Here is a 26296-nt window from a genome sequence, read left to right on the forward strand (position 1 = left end):
TGCTCCCCATGTGTTGCTGCCCCCCAACCCTGGGGAACTGCAGCAGCTTCCCTCTGCCCATGGCAGGGACTCGCAGCCCCCGCTGGGAGCAGCCTAGGGCCACCCGCCCCGCAGAGGCTGCCCTGGGAGCTGCTCCCTGGGGGGCAGGTCTCCCCTTCTCTCCGCGGGGGCACTGCCAGACCCCAGGCCCCACTGTGGCCGAGCCTCTCCCCAGTCCCCCCCGACTGCCCTCCTCGCCCCAAGCCAGGGTGCAGCCGCCCCACCCAGCTGTGCCACCCCTCCACACCCCCCTCCACAGCCCCCCACAGCCATGCTGTGTCCCCCTGGGGCCATGGTGCTGCCCCTCACTACCTCCCAACCCAACCGCCACAGCCATGCCATTGACCCAAGTCCCCTATAGCCTCTCCCTCCCCCAGATCCCTCCCAGACCCAGTCCCCATCCCTACAACCCAATCGCCCCCTGCCAACAACCCCCCTCTCGTCCTCCCACAGCACCAATCCATCCCCTACCCTCCCACAGCTCCCACCACACAGACCCCTCCACCTCCCAGCTCTGCCACCTCCCCCCACCCGCCACCCCACCCACCCTGTCAGACACCCTCCCCCGCTGGTGCACCAGGGTTTCCCCAAGAACCACCAACAGCTATGGATTAAAAACCCCATAGTGTTGGTTGGGGCCTCCTGGAGCCATGGTCCCTACCTGGAGACGCTGAAATCTCACTCTTGTCTCTCTCCTCCTGCCTCCAGCTCCGAGTCAGGCTCTGGACAGTTATGTGGTGAAGTGATGAATTGATGATATCAGAAGAAAAAAATCAAAACCCAAAAGTGAAGCCAAAAGCGCAAGCCGGGCAGGCAAGGCAAATCGCAGGCTGCTGCCATAGACTAGTCCTCCCCCTCCTCCAATAACCCACCCAAACCGGGACACCACAGACCCCATGGACCTCAAACCAACCACCTGGAAGCAGCAGCAAAAAGGCAGCAAGGACACAGGCCGGCAGAGCGTGGAAGGAAAATCAAAACGGAAAGAGCCCAGTCTTTGAAAGCTTTTTTAGTTCTCTGCACATGCTCCCAGAAGAGGATGGGGCAACCGACAGCCAATCATGCTTTCTAAGCAGGGGAAAAAAGCTACTTCTGGACCAACAACAAAGAAAAAGGAGAAGGAACGGGACAGTGAGCGGGACAGAGAGATTTATTCAAGTGAGATGGTAATTCATTAATTCCCTGTGTTACTTCCTGGCCATTTGTGTTACTTTAGTGCCATTATGGAAACTGTTCTCAAAATCTCTGGGTCTCCTTGCCCTACGCTGTGGTTATGAAAGCTCCTTCTCAGCTCCTTTTACTTTCCTGCTTTCCAGTTACTGTAAATATACCATTAACAAAATTCTTCCTATTTCTTCCACATTCATGTCCTAGTTCCAGTTGTTGGGGGCAGAGTCATGGGATGTGTTTGTGACACTCTATGCCTTGGGGGAGCGTTATGCTTATAAAAAGCACACGGGATCTTTTCAGGGGAAAAGGCAATATGCCACATTTCTTGAAAATACAACTCTTAGCGTGTGCATTTATTCACACACACACACACACCCTGCAGATGGTCTTACAGTTACCAGTTTGCTGCAGCTCTTGTCAATCTCATGGCCAGTTAGATGGAACACAAGCGAGGAGCTGGGCTCCATAGGTTGCGATCTGATGCTCAGAGGCGTTCCAGGACTGAACCCTGAATCTTATGGCAAAACACCCCAGCTTTATACTTGTCAATTCCCACTTTATGGATTTTGCAATGTCATTCTGTAATCGTTAGTCCTTAAATGGGGTTAATCTCCGGGTTTTCTGCTGTTATCATTTGGTGGTTTTGTTGGCTTCCCATCGTAAGCTCTTGTTTGTTGTCTTGCATTCAGGGGTGCCTGCCTCGCCTGTGAGGTCATCAATGCTGCCACCATGTTTAGCGTTGGATACAATGGATGTTTTCTAATTGTCTCCTGGTGTTTTCAAGTCTCTCACTTCTTCTTGACCATCTGGACATTTGTGATGGCTTTTCACACTTATTCTGAACTATGCACACATTTCTCACTCACACCAAACAATTTGACGGAGACTTTCAGACAGGATAACATTTTAGAAAGGATGATACGGTTACTAAAGGGATTACAAAAGAACCTTACGCAACTTAGTTTGCAATGCAGACAAGAAACACAACTTAATTTGTAATGCAGATAAGAACAAGACCTTCTAGCAAATCCTGTAATGAAACCTTGTCCTAAAACAAAAGGTGACCAGGACAGTTCTGGTCTATTGCTGCCTGAAATCAGCTTCAGACACCAGAACCTGGCTGATGCCTCTTTACCAATGGCACATGAGGCCGTTTCTTCCTGCTCTCAGAAAGGGTGACTGGCAGAATATGGTCAAATCCTATCATACATCAATCCATTTAATACATGATTATCCCTTATCTTTCATTATGCCAAATGCAAACATAAAATCCTACTCCTCTAGGTGCCCTGTAACCCCCATATTCCTCATCTTGGATTGAATTATGATATTACACGTAAACCATGCCATACAAGGGATCAGGGGAAAGGTTAGGAGCTGCCAAAAGTCACTCTTCTCTCTGTCTAGATATGTGTCTCCTCAATGCCTATGAAATGACAAGAATTGTATGGTTTTCACTGAAACATGCTGTAAGTTGTGAAATCAGCCAAAAATTAGCTTCCCCAGAGGTACCAGCAAGGAAGGTCAGCAACCCCCGGGTGGGGTGTGAAACAACCCATCAATAGCCATTGTCCAGCAAGGAAGCTCCCATTCAATGATTCACCTGCATGAGACCACAGAAAGGGAATTGCTCTGAGGAAGTGAGCTGTAGCTCACGAAAGCTTATGCTCTAATAAATTGGTTAGTCTCTAAGGTGCCACAAGTACTCCTTTTCTTTCCACCTTGCTGGGAGATTGAGCAATGCCCCCCCCCCCCAACATGCCTGGATTGGTGCTTCCCAAGCACATGGACTGAGGGTATAAAAACCAAACCCAAACACAGGGGCCCATGCTTGGCCTTTCTCCTTCACCCACCTACACTGCAAGCAAGAAGGACACTGAAGAATTGAGACTCCAACTGAGGGGTCTGGCCCAGATTTCAAGGGAGAAATCTGGATGCTATGGACTGCAAAATCCAGGAGAGGGATAAAAACTGCTTAGTCTTGTTGTTGCCCAGTCTATGAGGGTTGAGAGTTCAGACTGTGAGCTTAGGTGTTTACTTCTTTTGGTAACTAACTCGGATGTTTTGCCTATCAGTTAATACCACTGAAAATCTCCATTTTGTAGCCAATAACTTTGTTGACCTGTTTAACTTTACCAAAAAGAACAGGAGGACTTGTGGCACCTTAGAGACTAACAAATTTATTTGAGCGTAAGCTTTCGTGAGCTACAGCTCACTTCATTGGATGCATCTGAAAGCTTATGCTCAAATAAATTTGTTAGTTTCTAAGGTGACACAAGTACTCCTTTTCTTTTTGCGATTACAGACTAAGACGGCTGCTACTCTGAAAGCTGCCCAGCGTAGCTCAGGGTGTGAGTACTAACCTCAGGGCAGAGTGTTACACACCAGGGCACACACCCCATGGGGATTGGGAGCTCGATATTTTGATTTCACCCACCAAGAGCCAACTCCCCAGGCACGGGTAACAGCCTGAAGAGGGAGTCCCAGACACTCCCCTTGGGTACTCTGCTCTGTTGCTACCTAGGCAAGCCTGCCTTTGTGCTCGATCTGTGGTTCAGTGAGGCCTGAGCATGAGCTGGTGCTGCCAGCATCACCCCCCACTGTCTGCAAGGGAGGAAGGATTGAACCAGGGTCCCCGTGTTCCAGGTCAGCGTGTGAAGCACGGTGCTGTGGTGGGGCTCTCTCCAGCGCTCCTTTTGAAGTTGTTTCCCTGAGGCTAAATAATGAAAGAGCTTGGGTGTAAACTATTTCCCTGAATGAAGTTTCCTGTGGCAGCTCAGTCCACCATTTCAGCTAGCGAAGAGTTGCGGTCCCTGGGCATTGGGCCACCCGGGGCCTTTAACACCACAGCCCTGGGAAGGGGGTGCTGAGATGGACCATCCAGTGAGGAACACAAGTCCTTCAACCATCCACCACACCCTGTTTTGGAACTGCTGCTGATGGCTCACCCCATCTGTGGTAACTGTTATCCCCTCTGCCACCCTCAATCTGGGGGTTTCCCCTTCTGCATCTACCTGGCAGGGCAGCCCCCCCCATCTGAACCCCTGATCCTGTCCCTGTTTTGTCCCTTTGCCCATCCCTCCCCTCCAATTTCCCCCTTCAGGGGGAGTTTCCCTGCCTTTGGTTGCAGGGAGCAGATGCTTGTGGTGAGTGACGGCAGCAACTTGCAGATGTTACTGAGCATGTGATAAGAACATTAGAACATAAGAAAGGCCAGACAGGGTCAGACCAAAGGTCCATCTAGCCCAGTGTCCGTCTGCCGACAGTGGCCAGTGCCAGGTGCCCCAGAGGGAATGAACAGACAGGAATCATCCCGTGATCTATCCCTTGTCACCCTATTCACAGCTTCTGACAAACAGAGGTTAGGGACACCATCTCTGCCCATCCTGGCTAATCGCCATTAATGGACCAAGCCGCCATGAATCTATCTCATTCCCTGTTGAACCGTTTGGTCCCAGGACCCTGTTCAGGAACAGTGAAGTAGCAAGTTCTAATAAAGAAGCAGCTTCTGATACCAGGGGAGCTGCTGTTCCCCCTCCCCTCCCGTGGGGATGAGAAGCCCCCCAGCTGTCTCTCTGCCTCTGGCCCCCTTCACCTCATCACCCCTTCAGCCTCCCTCCAAATGTCCCCTTCCCCCCCATCACCTCTTCAGCCCCCCATCACTCCCTTCAGTCTCTCCCAACTGCCCCGGTCCCCCTCCCATCATCGCCCCCCTCAACCTTCCCCCTGCCTCCCAGGCTCTTCCCCAGCTGCCTTTCAGTCTTCCCCCCCTACAACCAACTGCCCTCCTTCAGCCTTCCCCCCAATCCTCTCACCCAGCTGCCCCATCTGACCCCCTTTAGCCTCCCTCCCACGCAACTGCCCCTTCACCCCCTCACCCACTCCCCTCCCTCTGCCTCTCCCCAAATTCCCAGCTCCACCACGTTGAGGTTCCCTTCCCCTCAACCATCTGCTTCCTTCCCCTGGGGAACAGGGGCAGGAAATGCTTTTGAAAAAAACTTTTGTAAAGTAAAAAGTAAAAGAAACCAAGCAAGCCCCTCCCTTGCTTTGTGCTGGGCGCCCAGCTGTGGGCTTGTGTGTGTTCGGGTGAGGAGGGGTTGTTCTGAGCACTCTCCCTTCAGAGAACGGGTGGAGTTGACCAAAGGGGCATGCTGAAACTTTAGCAGAGAATTCCTTTCTCCATTATGTTAGCTAAGCGTTGCTGTTAAATGTCAGCCGACGAATGCAGCATTTGAAACAATCTGACTGTACATCCCTTGCCCTCTCAGTTGCTGTAGTTCTCACACCCTCTGCTCTTGTGAGCTCACCACATGACACGGTGTCTTATTACCATAGCATCTTGGAGATTACACGGGACCTAAGTTTATGAGGTAAAAAATGAAGCATAACTCCTTCCCTTCCCCTTTTTGACTTAGGAAAAATAAATCCTGTCCCCTCCCCCAGTCCCAACCCAGCCCCACCAGAGCTGCTGCGGCCAGGAGAGAGGTGCCTCTAACCTGGCCCTGAGCTGCTGTGGTGAGAGAGGGCTGGGGGGAGCCCTCTCTCCCTGGGGCAACCTGCACCCTAAACCCCTCATCCCCAGCCCCACCCCAGAGCCCGCACCCCCAGCCGGACCCCTCACACTCTTGCACCCCAACCCTCTGCCCTAGCCCTCAGCCCCTTGTCCCTGTCCCCGCCCCACAGCCCACACCCCAACCCTCTGCCCCACCTGAGCCCCCTCCCACACTCCGAACCCTTCAGCTTCACCCCTACCACACACTGTCCATGTGCAGAATGAATTTTGGAATCTGCACCAAGAGACAGGTGAGGGGTCACACCTCACTTCCCTATTGGTGCACATAACAAAATTCATTCCCTACACGGACGTAACAAATTAGAGGAAACACTGCTCCTGACTTTCAACCTGTCTGTCACATCTTGAATCTCATACATTGACCGATGGGAATAAAGTGCTCTCAGGTGACCTACAGACCAACAGTTGTTCATAGGAATTATTCAGCAAGTATTTTAGAAGACCTAGAACAAGAGAGGAGATCACGAACTGCTCAGAGACAATTAATGGAGAGAAGCAGCAAGATTAATCCCATACATTGGATTGGTTGTGACGCATTTGCCTGATTTGAAAAGAGACTAAAAGGACCTGAGTCTCCTCGCTGTCGATAGCCCCCTGCTCGGCCAGTCAGCATTGAGACGCTGAGCGGTGGGAGGCTGAGAGGTCTCACCAGATGTCTCAAAGGATGGCCCAGGTCACCATCAGAGGGGATCACTCTCAGATCCGGACCCACCTCTTTGTGAGGACCTCCCGCAAGGAGAGCAACTCCCCCTCCCTTGCCCACACGCCACACACACCCCTCCTTGGTAGAGGGAGGGAAACTGGGAAAAGGGAAAAAAGAAGCAAGAGAAGAGGAGAAAGGAGGAAGGAAAGAGGAAAAGGGAAACCAAAAAGGATAAACTCTAAGGTCCCCAGTGATGCCAAGTGTCAAAGTCCTAGGTAGGAAATCAAATTCTGCCCCCTTAAGCCAGTGTTTTCTGTGCCGAGAAATTCTGCCTGCAGCAGGTGGATCAGACCCAACAGGTTCCAAACCTCTCGGAGCCTCTGCCCTTGTCCAAGGGAAGTTCGTTTTCTGGCACAACCAGTGGTGGGAAAGGAGAAAACTCCACAGAGGCTCCTCCTCATGCTCACAGACGTGAATCCTAATTCTCTCCCCGTCCTCGAGGGGAGACCTGGAGAAGGAGACGTGCGGCTGCAAAGCCGGGGGGGTCTCAGAGACTGCCCTGGCCCTGCACCTCGGCCCTGCCCGGCTGATGTCGGGGTCTCTCTGTGAGGTCACCCCCTCCCCACCACCTTTGCCCAATGGGCTGAGTTCCTGCAAAAGGCCTTTGTGATGTCACTGCCCCACCCACCCCTCCCCTCCAAGCTGATGTCCTGCCCCTGCCCAGCCTCTGTGGAGGTTGGAGTTGTTGCCCCTGGATCTAGGGTTGCCAACTTTCGCACCCCACAAAACTGAACACCCTTGTGCCGCCCTTCACCGAGGTCCCAGCCCGCTCACGCCATCTCCCTCCCCTCCGTCGCTCCCTCTCCCCCACGCTCACTCACTCGCTCATTGTCACCGCGCTGAGGAGGGCTGGGGAGGGTCCCTTTTCAACTGGGTGTTGTCGGGACGGACCTGGGAAGGAGGGCTGCCTGCCAAGCACCTTTAGGAGGAGGCATCCCTCCCTCAGCTCAGTGATGGCCTGAATTGCTCCTTCTCCCGGCAGAGCCAGAGGATTGAAAGCAGCAACATCAAACCCCTGTGTAGCTCGCAGGAATGAACACAGAGACACCCTTGTATCTCAACAGATGGTTACTTTTACCCTTGGGAAACTACAAGCCTAAAGGAAACAAGCAAAGAGAACTGGAGGTCCTGGTGATGTCAAGGAACTATGACGTGATCGGAATAACAGAGACTTGGTGGGATAACTCACATGACTGGAGTACTGTCATGGATGGTTATAAACTGTTCAGGAAGGACAGGCAGGGCAGAAAAGGCGGGGGAGTAGCACTGTATGTAAGGGAGCAGTATGACTGCTCAGAGCTCCGGTACGAAACTGCAGAAAAACCTGAGTGTCTCTGGATTAAGTTTAGAAGTGTGTGCAACAAGAGTGATGTAGTGGTGGGAGTCTGCTATAGACCACCGGACCAGGGGGATGAGGTGGATGAGGCTTTCTTCCGGCAGCTCACGGAAGCTACTAGATCGCATGCCCTGATTCTCATGGGTGACTTTAATTTTCCTGATATCTGCTGGGAGAGCAATACAGCGGTGCATAGACAATCCAGGAAGTTTTTGGAAAGCGTAGGGGACAATTTCCTGGCGCAAGTGCTAGAGGAGCCAACTAGGGGGGGCACTTTTCTTGACCTGCTGCTCACAAATCGGGTAGAATTAGTGCGGGAAGCAAAAGTGGATGGGAATCTGGGAGGCAGTGACCATGAGTTGGTTGAGTTCAGGATCCTGACGCAGGGAAGAAAGGTAAGCAGCAGGATACGGACCCTGGACTTCAGGAAAGCAGACTTCGACTCCCTCAGGGAACGGATGGCCAGGATCCCCTGGGGGACTAACTTGAAGGGGAAAGGAGTCCAGGAGAGCTGGCTGTATTTCAAGGAATCCCTGTTGAGGTTACAGGGACAAACCATCCCGATGAGTCGAAAGAATAGTAAATATGGCAGGCGACCAGCTTGGCTTAATGGTGAAATCCTAGCGGATCTTAAACATGAAAAAGAAGCTTACAAGAAGTGGAAGGTTGGACATATGACCAGGGAAGAGTATAAAAATATTGCTCGGGCATGTAGGAATGTTATCAGGAGGGCCAAATCGCACCTGGAGCTGCAGCTAGCCAGAGATGTCAAGAGTAACAAGAAGGGTTTCTTCAGGTATGTTGGCAACAAGAAGAAAGCCAAGGACTGTGTGGGCCCCTTACTGAATGAGGGAGGCAACCTAGTGACAGAGGATGTGGAAAAAGCTAATGTACTCAATGCTTTTTTTGCCTCTGTTTTCACTAACAAGGTCAGCTCCCAGACTGCTGCGCTGGGCATCACAAAATGGGGAGTAGATGGCCAGCCCTCTGTGGAGATAGAGGTGGTTAGGGACTATTTAGAAAAGCTGGACATGCATAAGTCCATGGGGCCGGACGAGTTGCATCCGAGAGTGCTGAAGGAATTGGCGGCTGTGATTGCAGAGCCACTGGCCATTATCTTTGAAAACTCGTGGCGAACCGGGGAAGTCCCGGATGACTGGAAAAAGGCTAATGTAGTGCCAATCTTTAAAAAAGGGAAGAAGGAAGATCCTGGGAACTACAGGCCAGTCAGCCTCACTTCAGTCCCCGGAAAAATCATGGAGCAGGTCCTCAAAGAATCAATCCTGAAGCACTTGCATGAGAGGAAAGTGATCAGGAACAGTCAGCATGGATTCACCAAGGGCAAGTCATGCCTGACTAATCTAATCGCCTTCTATGATGAGATTACTGGTTCTGTGGATGAAGGGAAAGCAGTGGATGTATTGATTCTTGACTTTAGCAAAGCTTTTGACACGGTCTCCCACAGTATTCTTGTCAGCAAGTTAAAGAAGTATGGGCTGGATGAATGCACTATAAGTTGGGTAGAAAGTTGGCTAGATTGTCGGGCTCAACGGGTAGTGATCAATGGTTTCATGTCTAGTTGACAGCCGGTGTCAAGTGGAGTGCCCCAGGGGTCGGTCCTGGGGCCGGTTTTGTTCAATATCTTCATAAATGATCTGGAGGATGGTGTGGATTGCACTCTCAGCAAATTTGTGGATGATACTAAACTGGGAGTAGTGGTAGATACGCTGGAGGGCAGGGATAGGATACAGAGGGACCTAGACAAATTGGAGGATTGGGCCAAAAGAAATCTGATGAGGGTCAATAAGGATAAGTGCAGGGTCCTGCACTTAGGATGGAAGAACCCAATGCACCGCTACAGACTAGGGACCGAATGGCTAGGCAGCAGTTCTGCGGAAAAGGACCTAGGGGTGACAGTGGATGAGAAGCTGGATCCGAGTCAGCAGTGTGCCCTTGTTGCCAAGAAGGCCAATGGCATTTTGGGATGTATAAGTAGGGGCATAGCGAGCAGATCGAGGGACGTGATCGTTCCCCTCTATTCGACATTGGTGAGGCCTCATCTGGAGTACTGTGTCCAGTTTTGGGCCCCACACTTCAAGAAGGATGTGGATAAATTGGAGAGAGTCCAGCGAAGGGCAACAAAAATGATTAGGGGACTGGAACACATGACTTATGAGGAGAGGCTGAGGGAGCTGGGATTGTTTAGCCTGCAGAAGAGAAGAATGAGGGGGGATTTGATAGCTGCTTTCAACTACCTGAAAGGGGGTTCCAAAGAGGATGGATCTAGACTGTTCTCAATGGTAGCAGATGACAGAACGAGGAGTAATGGTCTCAAGTTGCAGTGGGGGAGGTTTAGATTGGATATTAGGAAAAACTTTTTCACTAAGAGGGTGGTGAAACACTGGAATGCGTTACCTAGGGAGGTGGTAGAATCTCCTTCCTTTGAGGTTTTTAAGGTCAGGCTTGACAAAGCCCTGGCTGGGATGATTTAACTGGGAATTGGTCCTGCTTTGAGCAGGGGGTTGGACTAGATGACCTTCTGGGGTCCCTTCCAACCCTGATATTCTATGATTCTATGAAAGGAAAAGGCGGTGGCACCAGATCTGAGGAATAAACACAACACAATCATCATCGTTATGCCCATTGTGACTGCAACATCTTTTTATACACATCTCATTATCATTCGTGCATTCTTTTCTCTGGAGCCCAGACCTTGACTAGACCTTGATCAAGAAATCTGGATCTTGATGAAAATAATCGCCCGCCCCTGGTTAATGCAATGGAGTTGACACCCAGGGGGTGTCCCTACGTAGGTTCAAGTAGGAACAACAATGGCTGCCTTTTAGCCATAGTTTTTAAACAGGGCAATACATCGATACAGACCCCGGGTAAATCATTTCTCAGCCTGAGGCCTTCACCCACATGCCTTCGGGCATTGTGCTACCATGGGGATGTTTCATTTCCCTCCTCAATTTCACACAGAGACACAATTTCCTTTCCTTTCCTTTGGATGATCTATGAACAGTAAAACCTCCCTGTGTCTCTTGTCTGAGCCAGGGCATTCAATTCCTTTGACACTTTCTCCCCTGCAATAGCAAAGGGCAAACGGGGGACGTGGCCACCTTCAGCCCTAACACTGAGATATCGGCTCGGCTCTTTCTTTATACTGCTGTTGTTAGTCCATGAAACATCAAGGATGGAATGCAAGGCTGAGTTCACTCACCAACCCCCTGACAAATGTCAGTGCCCCAGAGAAACCCTGACCCCTGCTATTGGAATGATATGCTGGAGATCTGAAGGGGAAAGGGACTGTCTGAATTGTCAAGGTGGGGAATGAACAACGATCTACAGCAATGTCATTAACACAAACACACTCTAATCATGCTCCAGATGGAAGGGAAATGGGCAGGAATTCCTGCTGTCCAGCAATGGACACACTTACACCCCCGCACAGCAGTGAGTATGCCGGGGAGGCTGGTCTGAGCAAACAATTTGAAGTGATAATTCAGTGAGAAGAGAATCATAGTGTAGTGAGACAAATGTCCATCAGGTACTTGTGGCTGAGTGGTTAAGGGGATGGACTAGAAATTCCCTGGGGCATTCCCATGTAGGTTTGAATCCTGGCACCCATGGAAACATCGAACTTTTGTCATTGCTGTAGTCTTCGTGCCGGAGCATCCAGGTGCCAACTGGAGGTAGATCTGGTCTCACTCTTAGGCTGGCTACACTTAAAAAGCTCCTATAGCACTTTGGAGTAGAGAGTTGCTACAGTGACTGGAGGGGATTTCCCTCTGCTCTAGCTACACTGACAGAATACAGAGACTGAATTCCCACCCCACCTCCATAGGAGCTCTCTGCAGTTGAATTGTTCTGCAGCCAGCTTCCCATTAGAAATGCTGTTGTGGGACATTCCCAGACCTGGACGTTTACGAACGAGAGAATTTGAAGAGCAAACCTGGCTCCTCCCACCAGGAGGGATTTGAGTGTTTTGTCCCTGTCACTTAATCTTTTTCAGTAGTACAGACCTCCCATGTCAAGCCAGGAAATAAACTTGGGGAAAGATTACAGGACTCAGAGACCTTAGAAGCAGTGAAATGACAGCAAGCACATCACTCAAGTTGGCCTAGTAATTAAAGCAAAGGTCTGCTAATCTGATGCCATTCTTGTTGCCCCTTTATTCTTCTGCTGTCTCTCTCCGACCACCGTCACCCTCAGTCAGTTCAGTGAGAGTGCCACACTCATTGCTTCCTACACACAAAGACTCACTCACACACCTTGCAAGGAAAACCTCACCAAGGAATCAGATGTACCTGTTGGTTCCCTGCACCCCTGCAGAGAAATAATGGGAAATAATGTCATCCAGACTCTTCTGATCTTTCCATCCTGCTTCCGTTCCAGGAATGGGTGAAGGTTCAGGAGCCTCCAAATGTCTCCACCCCTCTCAGGAGCCAATACTGTTTTTTAATACACTGGAGAGGAAATGACACATGACAAAAGGACAATAGCGAATGGCAATGGGGGCAGGTGGCAGATTGGGAGAGCTGAGTGGAATTCTTTCCCCCCTCCAGGCAATTAAGACCATTTACGAGGTCCTTGTCCTATGGAGATACCGAGAAGCCATCCTGGAAATGTATCCCCAGATGCTCATCCTCTGCGTCAGGCAAGTGCAGTATGTGATGGATCTGCACTTGCCAGGGGCCTACATGGCCAGGCAGACATCCAGCCCCAAGGACGGATCCAACTGCCTCAGCCCCCTAAGGTAATGACTGAAAGGAAAAGGAAGAACAGATTTGTTCGGTTAAACACATGGGGTCTGTTCATGGCCATCAGTTGTTCGGGTGCTGTCGTTAGCCCAGGCTCAGTCGGGTGCAGGTCTCTCTTGAGGGAAAAGGGTTGAGAGCCGTGCATTCTTGTGAGTCACACTCGCTCATCTGACGCTGTCCACAGGCCAGCTGCTTTCCCTAGAAAGTCAGGCAGCAGTCATGTTTGTGCATCCATCCACGTCTGCCACCCACCAAAGGGTCAGTGCTTTCATCAGTGCCTGCTGAGCAAATCTGTGGGCCTCTGTCCCCGAACGCGGACAGAGCCACACCGGCAGCACATGGGGCCAGGCACGGCAGAACGTCAGCCTCACAGGCAGACAGGAGGAAGAGGGACCAGTTCATCTGGTTCTGTGGGCACAGTCTAGGGGCTTCCATCTACACGGGAAAGACAGAGTGCCAGAAGACACCTCAGGTGGCATAAACTGATAGAGCTTTGCTCGATTACACCAACTAAGGATCTGGACCCACATGCCCGCTTGAGTCCTGTTACCTATCACAGTAAAGTATCAGCAAAAAGAAAAGGAGTACTTGTGGCACCTTAGAGACTAACAAATTTATTTAAGCATAAGGTTTTGTGAGCTACAGCTCACTTCATCGGATGCATGCAGTGGAAAATACAGTGGGGAGATTTTATATGCACAGAGAACATGAAACAATGGGTGTTACCATACACACTGTACCGGGAGTGATCAGGTAAGGTGAGCTATTATCAGCAGGAGAGAAAAAAAACCTTTTGTAGTGATAATCAAGGTGGGCCACTTCCAGCAGTTGACAAGAACGTGTGAGGAACAGTGGCGTGGGGGAGGGTGGGGGAATAAACATGGGGAAATAGTTTTACTTTGTGTAATGACACATCCACTCCCAGTCTTTATTCAAGCCTAAGTTAATGGTGTCCAGTTTGCAAATTATTCCAATTCAGCAGTCTCTCGTTGGAGTCTGTTTTTGAAGTTTTTTTGTTGAAGAATTGCCACTTTTAGGTGTGTAATCGAGTGACCAGAGAGATTGAAGTGTTCTCCGACTGGTTTTTGAATGTTATAATTCTTGATTTGTGTCCATTTATTCTTTTACGTACAGACTGTCCAGTTTGGCCAATGTACATGGCAGAGGGGCATTGCTGGCACAGGATGGCATATATCACATTGGTAGATGTGCAGGTGAATGAGCCTGATAGTGTGGCTGATGTGATTAGGCCCTATGATGGTGTCCCCTGAATAGATATGTGGACACAGTTGGCAATGGGGTTTCTTGCAAGGATAGGTTCCTGGGTTAGTGTTTTGTTGAGTGGTGTGTGGTTGCTGGTGAGTATTTGCTTCAGGTTGGGGGGCTGTCTGTAAGCAAGGACTGGCCTGTCTCCCAAGACCTGTGAGAGTGATGGGTCGTCCTTCAGGATAGGTTGTAGATCCTGTATCAAGTATTCAACCATAGTGAGTGATGACACCAACCATCTTAAGAAGCTACAGTGTCACTAATTGGTTACAAACTCAATGAAACTGCAGTGTAGACAGGGTATCACACTGGATCTATCCTTGGGGAGGCTAGCTACTGCTGACCATGCTATGTGTCCCAGGACTTGTGCAGATTTGCCATGCTTGGGGCTGATCTCGTTGCTTGACAATGGGGTTTTTTTTTTGCTTTTTTTTTTTTTTTTGGTCTTTAGCACCTCAGTGGAGGCTGTGAAGACTCTTTTCTCCATGCCTGGCTACTGGAAGGAATTTGCCAGCCTCCAGTTTCAACGGGGTTGGAACATGATAGCCTCCCGATATTACTACTCACAGGGTGTCGGCCTGATTGCAAGGTGGGAGCCCAAAGTTTCCTCTTCATTGGGTCTCTCTTGGGAATGGAATTTCCGTGTGAAATATTCCTCTGTTCCAGGCTGCCAGCTCAGCCCAGCAACTAGAAAGGAACTCTCTCTCCCCCTTGATAATCACACGGGACTTTCTGTTCCATGTTCCAGAGCCATGATCGAGTTTGAGAAGCCTCAGCTCCCTGCAGTTTTCAGACAGGCAATCACCATCGTCCAGAGTGAGAAGGAGGAGGAGCAGAGAAATATTGCAATGGCTTTCTGCACTGAGGTGAGATTCATTAGTTGGCAGGCACAAGTGGGCTTTCTGGAGAGCAGCTCAGGCCAGTAAGTTCTGGGCTACATTGTCAGCAGCTTAGCAGCCTTTCCGCCAGCTGGCTCCTCTCTGCACAGGGATGGTTTTGGAGCATGGCAAAGAGAGGGAGGGAGAGACAGAGTGAGATTGCTCCTGGCTGGATGTGCTAGATGGGGTTATGGGACAAGAAGCCATGTTTCTCCAGTGCCCCAAGGCCATACTTCTCGCCTCACCTTTTCCTGGGGTTCTGCTTTTCTTCTGCCCCACGGCTCTCTACATGGTGCTCAATGAGGCCTGGAGAGTCCCCTTTCCCTGGGGGCTTATTTGTGATGTGTGCATTAGTTTAACTTTGAGGAATGAACCAACTGAAACAGCAGCTACTGGCTCCCTACACACCAGAGACTTTGCATAGGAGTAAGTGGCCCTTTGGTAAAGACGACTGTCCAGGGAACAGGCCCCCACAGGAAGACCTCTGCCCCTCAATCTGATGTTGATTTGACTCTTTCCAGTTTCTCCAGAGTCCTTCCATTGACACCATCCTGACAAGATCAGACCTCCAGGCACAGCTCATGGAATGGACTAAAGACGCAAATCCCATCATACGGTGGCTCAGTCTGCGATGCCATGGCAGTATTGTGTTCCAGCCAGGAAAGGTGAGAGCCGTGGATTGCCCAGGGGACCCAGGAAGCCGATGTCGATCAAATAGCTCAGAAATGAGAGCGAGATCCCCACACAAGCCTTATTGTTTAACACACAACCCTCAAATGGTGGAGGTGCTTTCCTGAGCAAATCAAGGCATGATGTGGTCCCTGCTCCTGTGAGCTTACCCTTGATTGCAGATGTGATGCAATGGGGGAAGCAGGGTGAGCAAAGACAAAGGTTTCAGAGAGCAGCTGGCACAGAGTGACAGGAGAATGACTTTCTGCCCTGTTGGGAGGCTGTGCCATCCAAGATTTCTCATAGGTGTGAGTGGTCCAGCATGTGCTCCAGGCTGTCACCCAGGATAGTAATGAGCTGCCTTCTTCATTCCTGCAGGTGGAATTGTTACGGGCCCAGCTGCCAGCAATTGTGGCCATGTTTTGTGACCAGGATGGAGGGAGTGTCATGGAGGCCATGCATAAAGCTGCAGACATCATCTACCTTCTCAACAGGGAGGGGCTTGGCTCCATCTCCCAGGACATTGCAGTCAGCCTTCACCCCTTCATTGATGATGTAAGGCTTGGAACCCCAAAAGAAGCCCATTCCCCCCCCCTCCACCTGTCTCTGATACCCTTGTCTCTCCCGCCCCATCCCCTTCCTCCTGCCCCTCCGGCCTGCCATGGAGCCTCCAAGGAGTGCCCCTGCCATGGGTAGAGAATCTCCTACTGAGCCACCCCCTGTCACAGCTCTTCTTGGCAAAGCTCAGCCTCAGCGCCATGCTCCCAGCCCCTGCTGCAGCCTGGCCTGGGGGAGAGGGGGCCTGGCACTGGGCAGATGACCAGCTGTCTGGAGAACACAGGCCCCCAAAGAGGTGGAGATTCTCAGCAGGAAAGAGGTGGGTTGGGAATGGCCCAGCTCTCAGGAGCACCAAAGAGCAAAAGAAATGCTGTGCTTTGTAGCAGCGCATCCCTGCCAGGCTCCAGCAGCTGCTTCTCCCCTTCCCCAGACCAGTCTCCAGCAGCCTTCCCTCCCTCTCCCCTCATCTTCTCGGGTTCTAGGATTCTGTGCTCTCCAGACAGAAACTGCCTCTGGGACACCCTGGGGCTGCACTGTCCCGCACAGGGTCTCAGGCCCTGCACAAGATGTCCATGGCGCTGGCCTGGTGGCCTCCCTGTTCCCACCAGCCAAGTCAGTTCACACAGGGGGAACTGGAGCAGCAGTGACTGGTCCAGTTATTATGACTCTGTCGCGTTCTGCTCTGATACTGCCTGGCTTTAACCGGGGGTCCCCACCCCTGTGTGTCATTGCCAGGAGAAGGGCAGTGTGCGCTCAGCTGCCATTTTACTGCTTGGCAACGTGGTGAGCAGGGTGCAGGACCCCGACAAACCCATCGTGCAGCAGGAAATCATCAACTGCTTGCTCCCACTGCTGCTGCATCTTGAAGACCAGGATAAGAGTGTGACACTGGTAAGCGCCACGGTCATTATTTCCTTAAGAGCAAAGAGCCAGAATCTCCTGGGGCCCCCACTCCATTCATCGCCAAAGCACCTTGCCCAAGCAGAGTCTTCTCCTCCCTGCTTCATTCCATGCTGGAGCCTAGTGCCTCATCCATCCTCACAGCACACAGCACAATTTGGAAGAAAGCCTTCTTCTGGGAAAGAGATGGGGCATAGAGTAGCAGGGCCGGGAGTATTGCTGCTGGCCCCAGTACGGCCCAGGTCCTGTGTCCCCCTGAAGTGCGGGGCCCCCCAAAGCACGGGGCCCTGGGCAACCGCCCCAAACCATCCAAAGGATGGGATAGCTCTGGCTTTCTCCAGCCAAGTCTCAGTTTCCTCTCCTGAGCACAGTCCTGTGTAGAACAAATTACAGGAATCTCCACTAGCAGGAAAAGCAGGAGAACAAGGGACGGGGAAGGTTCGATGTCCCCCAGACTATCCCTCTCTCAGGGAGAACCCTCTTGGTCTCCCCTTCTCTTGCAGCCATGTAAACTGATGCTCTTCCGCTGCGCAGTATTCCTCAGGTGGGCTCATTTGAAGACGCTGTTCCGCAGCATGGCCTGGGATGGCTCCTCACAGCTCTTGAAGTGTGTCTGGATCTGCTTGGTAGATGAATTCCTTGTGCCTTGAGAATGGTGAATGGGGACCTGAGGGAGACCTTTCTAACCCCACACCCTGAGTACCCATCCGCTTCGGTCGGGCTGCAGGACTCCGTTCCAGGCTCTCTGCTGGGTCATTTCTGCAGGAGTTACAATCCGTTCACATTCTTGAAATTTTTCTCCACAACTGTCTGACCTCCAAATGTTTGTCTTTTCCAATGAAAGCTGAGGTTCTGGAGAACACAATAGTAACTTCAGAGAGGTGCTACTATGGTGTATGGGTTCATATTGGCGGTTGCCATGGCCTGGCTATATGCTTTGGCTTTCCTGGACTATTCACTGTGGGAAGAACATGTCATTTGTATATTGTGCATTTCTTCCTTCTTTCTTCCTAGATGCAGAACAAGGAGAGCCACATCCCCAAATTCCTGTTCCAGGCCTTACAGTACCTGGAAAGCTCACAGACAACAATAAGACATTCAGCAGCCCTATTCATTGGTAAGCAAAGCAAATTCACTTGATCTTTTCTAGATGCTTCCTTCAGAGCCCTTTTCTAGACTGCTGCTCTGTTCCCTCCAACAGCACCAGAATCTCAAAACGGAGTGTGTGTGTGTGTGTGTGAATTAACATGTATTCCAAGATGAAGGGAGCAACTTAGCTGTATCGACTGCACCAACTTCCCCTACCCACAACAACTCTTTGGCTGCGCCTAGGGGAAACCAGAATGATGTGAATTCAATCTCCTTTGCAAATCAGCCTCTCAGTAACTTCTGGCCATCTGATGCTTTCTCTAATGTGCTTTGTGAACAGATATAAGGAATGTATTGAATTTCCCAAGGGTGTCTTGGGGGAATGGCTGCATTTTTAGCAGTTTTCAACAAAGGATTTGAAAAGCAATGAGAGCCACTGTATTCATTGTATGTCTAGGAAATACTATCCATCATTATTGCGCTTTGTTGTCTGAAACAGTGAATGAAGATGGCATCTCCCGCCTGTATGAAGGGAAGGAAATACCTCTGTGTGTTTGTGCCTCCATGGGAAGTACAGGGGTGCAGCACAGGGCTTGAACACAGGTTTGAATGTGTCCCTCTCAATCTAAGGACAGCGTTTACAGAAGAAGGATGGTCATGCGAGCTTTCATTGAGGTACCACAATATATGTATGGGAGCAGGGGAATTCCATCCCTAGCTCCTAGTGTAGACATAGCCTTACAGCTGTGTGGGAAGACCTTCTTCATAAAGGTCAGAAAGTCTCTAAAGGAAGGCCTGACTGAATTGAAAAGGGCTGTTGTTATTAAGGTTGATGATGATGATGACGACGATTACCCTCTGTAGGGTAAAGATTACTTTGTGTAATGACACATCCACTCCCAGTCTCTATTCAAGCCTTAGTTAATTGTATCCAATTTGCAAATTAATTCCAATTCAGCAGTCTCTCGTTGGAGTCTGTTTTTAAAGTTTTTTTGTTGATGAATGTTATAAACCAGTCAGAGAACTCTTCAATCTCTTTGGTCACTCGATTTCAGACCTCAAAGTGACTATCCTTCAACAAAAAAACTTCAAAAACAGACTCCAAGGAGAGACTGCTGAATTGGAATTAATTTGCAAATTGGATACAATTAACTTAGGCTTGAATAGAGACTGGGAGTGGATGTGTCATTACACAAAGTAAAACTATTTCCCCATGTTTATTTCCCCCACCCCCCACTGCTCCTCGGACGTTCCTGTTAACTGCTGGAAATGGCCCACCTTGATTATCACTACAGAAGGTTTTCTCCCCCTCCCTCTCCTGCTGGTGATAGCTCATCTTAAGTGATCACTCCACTTACAGTGTGTATGATAACACCCATTTTTTCATGTTCTGGGTGTATATAAATCTCCTCACTGTATTTTCCACTGAATGCATCCGATGAAGTGAGCTGTAGCTCACGAAAGCTTATGCTCAAATAAATTGGTTAGTCTCTAAGGTGTCACAAGTCCTCCTTTTCTTTTTGTAATGGAATGGTTGCAGGCCAGGGAACTTCACTCAGAGATTGGTTATAAGCTCATAGGAAATCCCATGAGGGCACATGGGAAACACTTTTCCCTGTGAGCTCTTAGGGAATGAAGGCACAGGGCCACAAAGGATTTCAGTAGACATTAGGAGCCTAAATCCCTTTGTGGATCTCAGCCTAAATGTTTGATGGTTTAACGTCACTGCTGTTGTCACTTTACTGTTCCATCCAAAGAACAAGTGCCCCCAACCGTCTGTGTGTACGTGTGTGTGTACGAGTGTCTGCCAGCGGAGGGGGAAGTTATGCAGGAATGGGGTCTCTTCTCTGTCCAGGGCTATCTTGGGAGTAGCTGAGATGTTGTTGTTGTGCCCTTAGACTCTTGGGGAGCTAATAGTAGGGGGCAATGGCCATCGGAAGTGGAGGTTTCCTAGGTACCAGTCACATCAGCATCACGGGGTTTTCAACCCATTTCCTCTTTGTTTCAGCTTTTCACGAAGTGCCTTTGAAATCGGACAGGACCACGTGGTACATCCTCAACAGATATTATAAATGGTTGCAGAAGCTTGGAAATCTCATGTCGGGTTCTGCATTCGACTAGGGAACTGGGACTGACACTGAAGAGCTTTGTCCTGCTATGGTAAATACAACAGACGCTTCTCAACTTTTTGGTGTCCCTAGCCTCTGTTTGCCAGAAGCTGGGAATGGGGAACAGGGGACTGATCACTAGATGATTGCCTGTCTGTTCATTCCCTCTGGGGTACCCGGCATTGGCCATTGTTGGAAGACAGGATACTGGGCTAGATGGACCTTTGGGCTGACCCAGTATGGCCTTTCTTATGTTCGGAACTGGGGCTGAACTACGAGGTGGCTATCAGCAGATGACCCAAAATTATGTAGATTAGTCGGGCCTAGAGAAGACTTTGAAGAAGTTCAAAGGGATATAAGAAAGCCATGTCACTGGGCAGCACCATGGCAGATGAAAACCAGCGCTGACCAAGGCACATGGAAAGCAGTGAGGTGAACGACTCCTCCATATCGCTGGTGTCAGAAGCCAAAGCACGGCTGGTTGGGCCCAGTGGTTGGAGCAGGGGCGCTGGGGCCTAGTGGTCAGAGTGGTGGAGGCCGAGCCGAGGGGAGCCAAGGGTTGGAGCCAGAGTCAGGCGTCAAGAGCAGGATTGGAACAGGCTGGGGAGTAGGGCAAGGGCCAGAATAACAATTCCCGAACAATGGGAGCTGCGGGGGGGCAGAGCCTACAGGTAAGATCAGCCCCCGGGACAGAGGTTCCCGGTGTGGTGCTCGTCGTGGTGACGTGGCTGGCGGGGATGAGGAACAGCAGCGTGTGGAGCCGCCTCGCCCCCACCCCAGCCAGGCAGAGCCGGCCCGGCCGCAACGCAGCACGCAGGGGTTTAGTGGCTGCAGCCTGGGCCCCCCTTAGCCCTACTCCTTTCCTGAGTGCACCATTGCCCCACTTCTGCCCCATTCCCACGCAGGGTTACAGGGTGGAACCCTGTAGCTGATCTCTGAAATCTCTCTCACTAGAAGGAAGTCACTGCAAAGGCAGGACAACCCCACCTTTGGGCACCATGTAGGACATCTCACCCCACCGCACAGAGCCCGACATTCACACAGCTTCTCGCATGTGATTCCCTCACTCATCAGAGCCAGGCGGAGAGAGGAGAAATTCTCCCCGACTCCCTTTTACCATTGCCAGCCCACAGGGTAGCGGAGGTTGCGGGGGGTGGGTGCTCTCTTTAAGAAATGCCAGCTCTCAGGGAAGTTGCAAATAAGCATTAGCAAAGTGGGGTGGTGTTGTGCCATGGAAAACTACTCTGCTTGAAGGTTTTGTTCTTCTCATTTGTGTCCCTGCCCTTTCTCCCTCTTCCAGACATCGAGAGGCGAACAGGAGCCAATTGAGCTCACCACTGATCCCATCTCTTGTGAGACAGCAAAGCAACTTTGCATGGGAAGGAGGAGACAGAAGAGGCCGAGCAGCATGTGCCAGGCTGAACCAGCCACACATAACCCCATAGTCTAGGTGGAGAAAGCCAAGCCCCTCCCCAGCCCTGCCGGACATGCTCCAACTGGAGCACCAGTGTGAAAGGGAGCAGCTCAGCTCACGCTAGGCAGACCGCTGAAAATGGAGGATGCACACTGTAGGCTCCAGTCCAGAAGCAGCTGAAACCCTTGACTGCAGAGCCCCAAGGCGCTGAGACCCAGCCGCATCCCCGGGTGCTTGCAGACATGCAAAGGAGATTGGAGAATCTGGGAGTTTCCCACGCCGGGAACCCAGAGACCCCCAGACCATAGCCGAGAGACATCTCATAGGAAGTAACCTGGATGAACTAGCCATTGTCATGCTGAGTGACATTAGCATGTTCTGGTTGGATCCCCACTGACTCAATGGCAAACACATTTTCCATGGATGAGGCCCTAGGCTAGGACCTGGTGGAGTAATGAGGGCCTGGGTCCCCCTGCCCTGGCCGCCATCCATCCTTGGGTGGCAGCCCACCTCCCCAGTGTGCCACTAGACTGCACAGCCCCAAGAGGAGGGCAACCATCTTGCCTCTGAACTCTCTGCACTGAAGGGCAGCTATATTGATTCTGGCCGTTGGGCCACACAGCACTGAGGGAGAGAGCAGCCATATTGTCTGTTGCCATCAGGCCACACAGGCGTGAGAGACAGGATAGCCGTATGGACTCTGGTCGTTGGGCCACACAGCCCCGACGGGGAGGACAGCCGCATGGACCCTGGTTGTTGGGCCACACAGCCCCAATGGAGAGGGCGGCCGCATGGACTCCGGACGTTGGGCCACAGAGCCCCGACAGAGAGGGCAGCTGAATGGACTCTGGGCATTGGGCCACACAGCGCTGAGTGGGAGGGCAGCCATTTTGACTCTGATCCTTAGGCCAAACCACCCTGAGGCTAAGGGCAGTTATTTGATTTCAGCCATGGAACCTCGTCTCTTCACCCCTAAGGCATCACTCATCTGTCACCATGAGACCGACCCCATGACATAAGACTTTTGTGATCAAGATGCAAACAGGAGTAGAAGCAAGGAGTGGCATGTGACCCCTCTAAGAGATCCTCCCACTCCTCTACCAATCTGGGGGTGTTTTATCTCCATCGATCTGCCTCAGGAATGGATTTGAGCAATTGGGGAAAGTTCTGGGGCAGAGTGACCCATCTGGAAGTGGGTCATGTGACCCTCCGAGAGCTCCTCCCACTTGGGGTGAGCCTCAGCCCCTTAGGACCCACCAGAGAGGGGATTTCACCAAATAAGGTAAGTGCCCTGGTGGGGTGACCTGCCCGCAAGAGGGGTCCATCACCCCTCCATGAAATCCCCACACCGTCCACTGCTAATCAGTCAGGGTTTCGCACACACCCCTTAGGCCATCCCAGAAGGGAAACGTAACGATCAGAATAGGCAGTGCCCGAAGGTCTAGGCCAGAAGCCGCCGATATCTGGAGCTCCATGTTTGCGTGGCTGGCAGCATCGCCCTGGAAGTCGCAACACAACACTGCGGGGAAGAGGCTGTCTCATTCCAAGGATGTCTTTTGAAGACCTTCGGGCTATACCTGTTCTGATTGGTATGTTTCCTTTCTGAGATGGCTTAAGGTGGGAGTGAAACCCTCGCTAACTGGTAGAGGGTGGTGTGGGGACGTTTTAGAGGGACCACGGGATCCTGTTGTGGGCAGGTCACTCCACTGCAGCATTTCCCTTAATTGGTCAAATCCCCTCTTGGGGTGGTCCTACAGGGCTGATGCCCACTTCAATTGGTAGAGGACACAGGGAGGAGTTCTCAGAGGGGATATACAACCCCCTTCTGGATGGGTCACCCTGCCCCGGAACATCTTCCGATTGGTCAAATCCAGTCTCCGGGTGTGTAAAATGCTGGTTGCCCTTGCCAAATTTTCATAAAAGAAGGGAAGAAAGGTATATACGTTTTGGGTTATCTGTAAGGTAGCCATCTTGGACTTGGGAAAAGAGTATGGTGACCTTTTGCCACTTGCTGTATTATTTTGGGTTGGGAAGCACACTCCCATGCACGGATTGAATCCGCGTAGATAGGGTCTAACATCCAGGCAGAGACAATGCAAAGAGGGATAGGGAGGGTTTTTAGTTAGGTCTACTCACCCATTCCTGTGTCCATCATGAAGTCCGTCCCTGACGTCCAATGTCAAGAGAGCAGCAGCCGTCCATCGCTGTCCCTGCAAGAGAAGGGAGCGAGAACATCAACATTACCTCCTGAGTGTAATTGTTTGTGAGAGTGGAGCATTTCCCGAGTTAAAGTTTTGTTAATCCATCCCTTTATCCTATCCTAGTCCTTTTCCCTCTAGTAAATAAAGTCTTGTTTGTGTGGTTACCACTGCGTGGTGTTATTTTCTTGTGCTAAGGCAAACTCTGACAGACGGGCTTTATGAAGGGGACCATGTGGGAAGAATTTACTGTAAGATTTCCTGCATCTTCTGAATGGGGTTTGGGTTCTGCCCTCTTTAAAGGAAGGAAAAATCCTTACAGGTGATCATACAGGGCTGAAACCCACTGTGATTACCACAATGTTTGTGACCCTGTGTATCATAGGGAAGTAGCCAATGGGTCATTATGCATCTTTTGATTTAAAATGGACACTTGTGGTGTACAGACGAAGAAGGACAACTTTTCAAGTCCAATGTGCACAGAAATTGTATGGACACTTAAAGGATTGAATACAATGCTTTTATCTTTCATCTGTTCATTAAACAAAGTCAAAGGTCAGAGTTGGGACGCTAGGCACTGACTTCCCCAGGATCATTCCTCTCCTAGTAATTCGCATGATAAATCTGCTGTCAAGGAAGAGCCTGAGGAAGCGTGATCAGTGGAACTACCCAGAGCACCAGACAAATCAGGGCCCTGAGCTGAGAAAAACCAAGCCTCAGCCAGTTCACACTAATTCAGCTGTCCCCAGCACCGACACCTCTGAAGCACCCGAAGATTACTTGAAAGGCTTTGAGAGGCTTGGCTCTGCAGAGCTGGAGATGAAGCCTATTACTGCAGGGAAATCAATGACAGAGTAGACATGGGATGGAAAGATACAGGGACACAAATTTCTCTGGTTAAGTCGAGTGTGTTTCCAAAATCTGACCCGTTGCCTGGCGCAATGGCAGAGGTTGTGTTAAGAAGACAATCTACGAGTATTGTACCTTGAACCATGGTGCACAAAGAAGAAGATGGTTTACAAAGCGATTGACAAGTGGGGGCAGTGGACGACATCCCCGCTGAGATGCTTATTGGGAATTATTTTTTTATGTGACTAAGGGTGTGGATGTGGTCACTTGCAGCAAAAGTGCATCTTTGTGTTGAGATCCCAGAGAGAAGGGGGGAAATCCCAGGAGCTACTCAGAGCGACAGAGAAAGTCTCTTTGACACCCCAGCTGTAGAGAGAAGCAGCGTGTCTCCAGCAGCAAAGGGAGGTGGGGAGATGAACTCCTGCAGCGCAGCAGAAGTCAGCCTGCCCCGTGCCCTCAGAGACAAAGGGATGGAAGAGGTGCCTGACACTGAACAAGCTGTTCCAATTGTTCACAGCCAGAGTTTTGCAGTTGAGGAAAGCATACACCTGGCCCAAGAAAGCACCAGGGATGGTGGCTTAGAGGGGGCCCCAGGAAAGGAAAACAGGGAAAGGCCTTTTGAAGAAGATGGAAAATTGTCTAGGAAAGCTCCAGTGGGAGAGAACCAAAGCCCTGACCAACCCTCTCAGCAAGTGAGTGTGCCCAGCCAGCACCCTGGCAAGTGATGTTGTGATCACAGGAATGTCCTCCTGTTGGTCACTTGGGGATGGACGCCCCACACAGAGGGGCTGACTCAGCCTCTACCTCCCCCCCCCCCGGCCCCGGCCCCACTCCACCAGGCAAGCAGCCTGGAACTCAGACTCAGAGAGTGAATGGTGTAGTTGACCGTTCAGAGGAAAGCAATCACACAGCCAACCCCTTGGGGACATTGGGTGGGGGCAGACGGGCTCTCTCTCCGGGCCCCAGTGCCTATGTCCTGTTTTACCCTGCTGTGCTCAGGCACATCTGATCCCCAGGGGGAGCGGGAGTTGCGATTCACCAGGACATCCATTTTGACGTACTTGTGGAAAAGGACGGTATCTCTTTAAGGCAAAATTCAGTCCCTGCCTCTGTAACAGCCAAGGATTTGAATCCAAGGAGCCTTCAGGCTGAATATGCATCTGTGTGAAGATGGAAATGACCCGGCTGGCTGGGGCTGGGGGGTGTCTTCCCCTTTCCTTCGCATCACAAAGGAAGCAGCAGAAAGAATGGTTTCAGAGTAACAGCCGTGTTAGTCTGTATTCACAAAAAGAAAAGGAGTACTTGTGGCACCTTAGAGACTAACCAATTTATTTGAGCATAAGCTTTCGTGAGATACAGCTCACTTCATCGGATGCATACTGTGGAAACTGCAGCAGACTTTATATCCACACAGAGATCATAAAACAATACCTCCTCCCACCCCACTGTCCTGCTGGTAATAGCTTATCTAAAGTGATCATCAAGTTGGGCCATTTCCAGCACAAATCCAGGTTTTCTCACCCTCCACCCCCTCACACACAAACTCACTCTCCTGCTGGTAATAGCCCATCCAAAGTGACAACTCTCTACACAATGTGCATGATAATCAAGGTGGGCCATTTCCTGCACAAATCCAGGTTCTCTCACCCCCTCACCCCCCTCCAAAAAACACACACACAAACTCACTCTCCTGCTGGTAATAGCTCATCCAAAGTGACCACTCTCCCTACAATGTGCATGATAATCAAGGTGGGCCATGTCCAGCACAAATCCAGGCTTTCTC

The 26296-nt window shown here is 50.8% G+C and overlaps 1 protein-coding gene across 1 annotated transcript in view; it reads left to right on the forward strand.

The window, feature by feature from the left end:
- The window catches only part of LOC140911986 (uncharacterized), a 69380-nt gene that overhangs the window by 11698 nt on the left and 31386 nt on the right, over nucleotides 1–26296 (forward strand). The window contains exons 2-5 of the mRNA XM_073346141.1: nucleotides 15250–15393; nucleotides 15776–15952; nucleotides 17359–17481; nucleotides 21353–21404. Coding sequence (XP_073202242.1) covers nucleotides 15250–15393; nucleotides 15776–15952; nucleotides 17359–17481; nucleotides 21353–21404 — 496 coding nt within the window. The remainder of the gene's footprint in view (nucleotides 1–15249; nucleotides 15394–15775; nucleotides 15953–17358; nucleotides 17482–21352; nucleotides 21405–26296) is intronic.

The sequence above is a fragment of the Lepidochelys kempii genome, chromosome 5 (genome assembly GCF_965140265.1).
Source record: "Lepidochelys kempii isolate rLepKem1 chromosome 5, rLepKem1.hap2, whole genome shotgun sequence".
NCBI classification, from domain to species: domain Eukaryota; kingdom Metazoa; phylum Chordata; order Testudines; family Cheloniidae; genus Lepidochelys; species Lepidochelys kempii.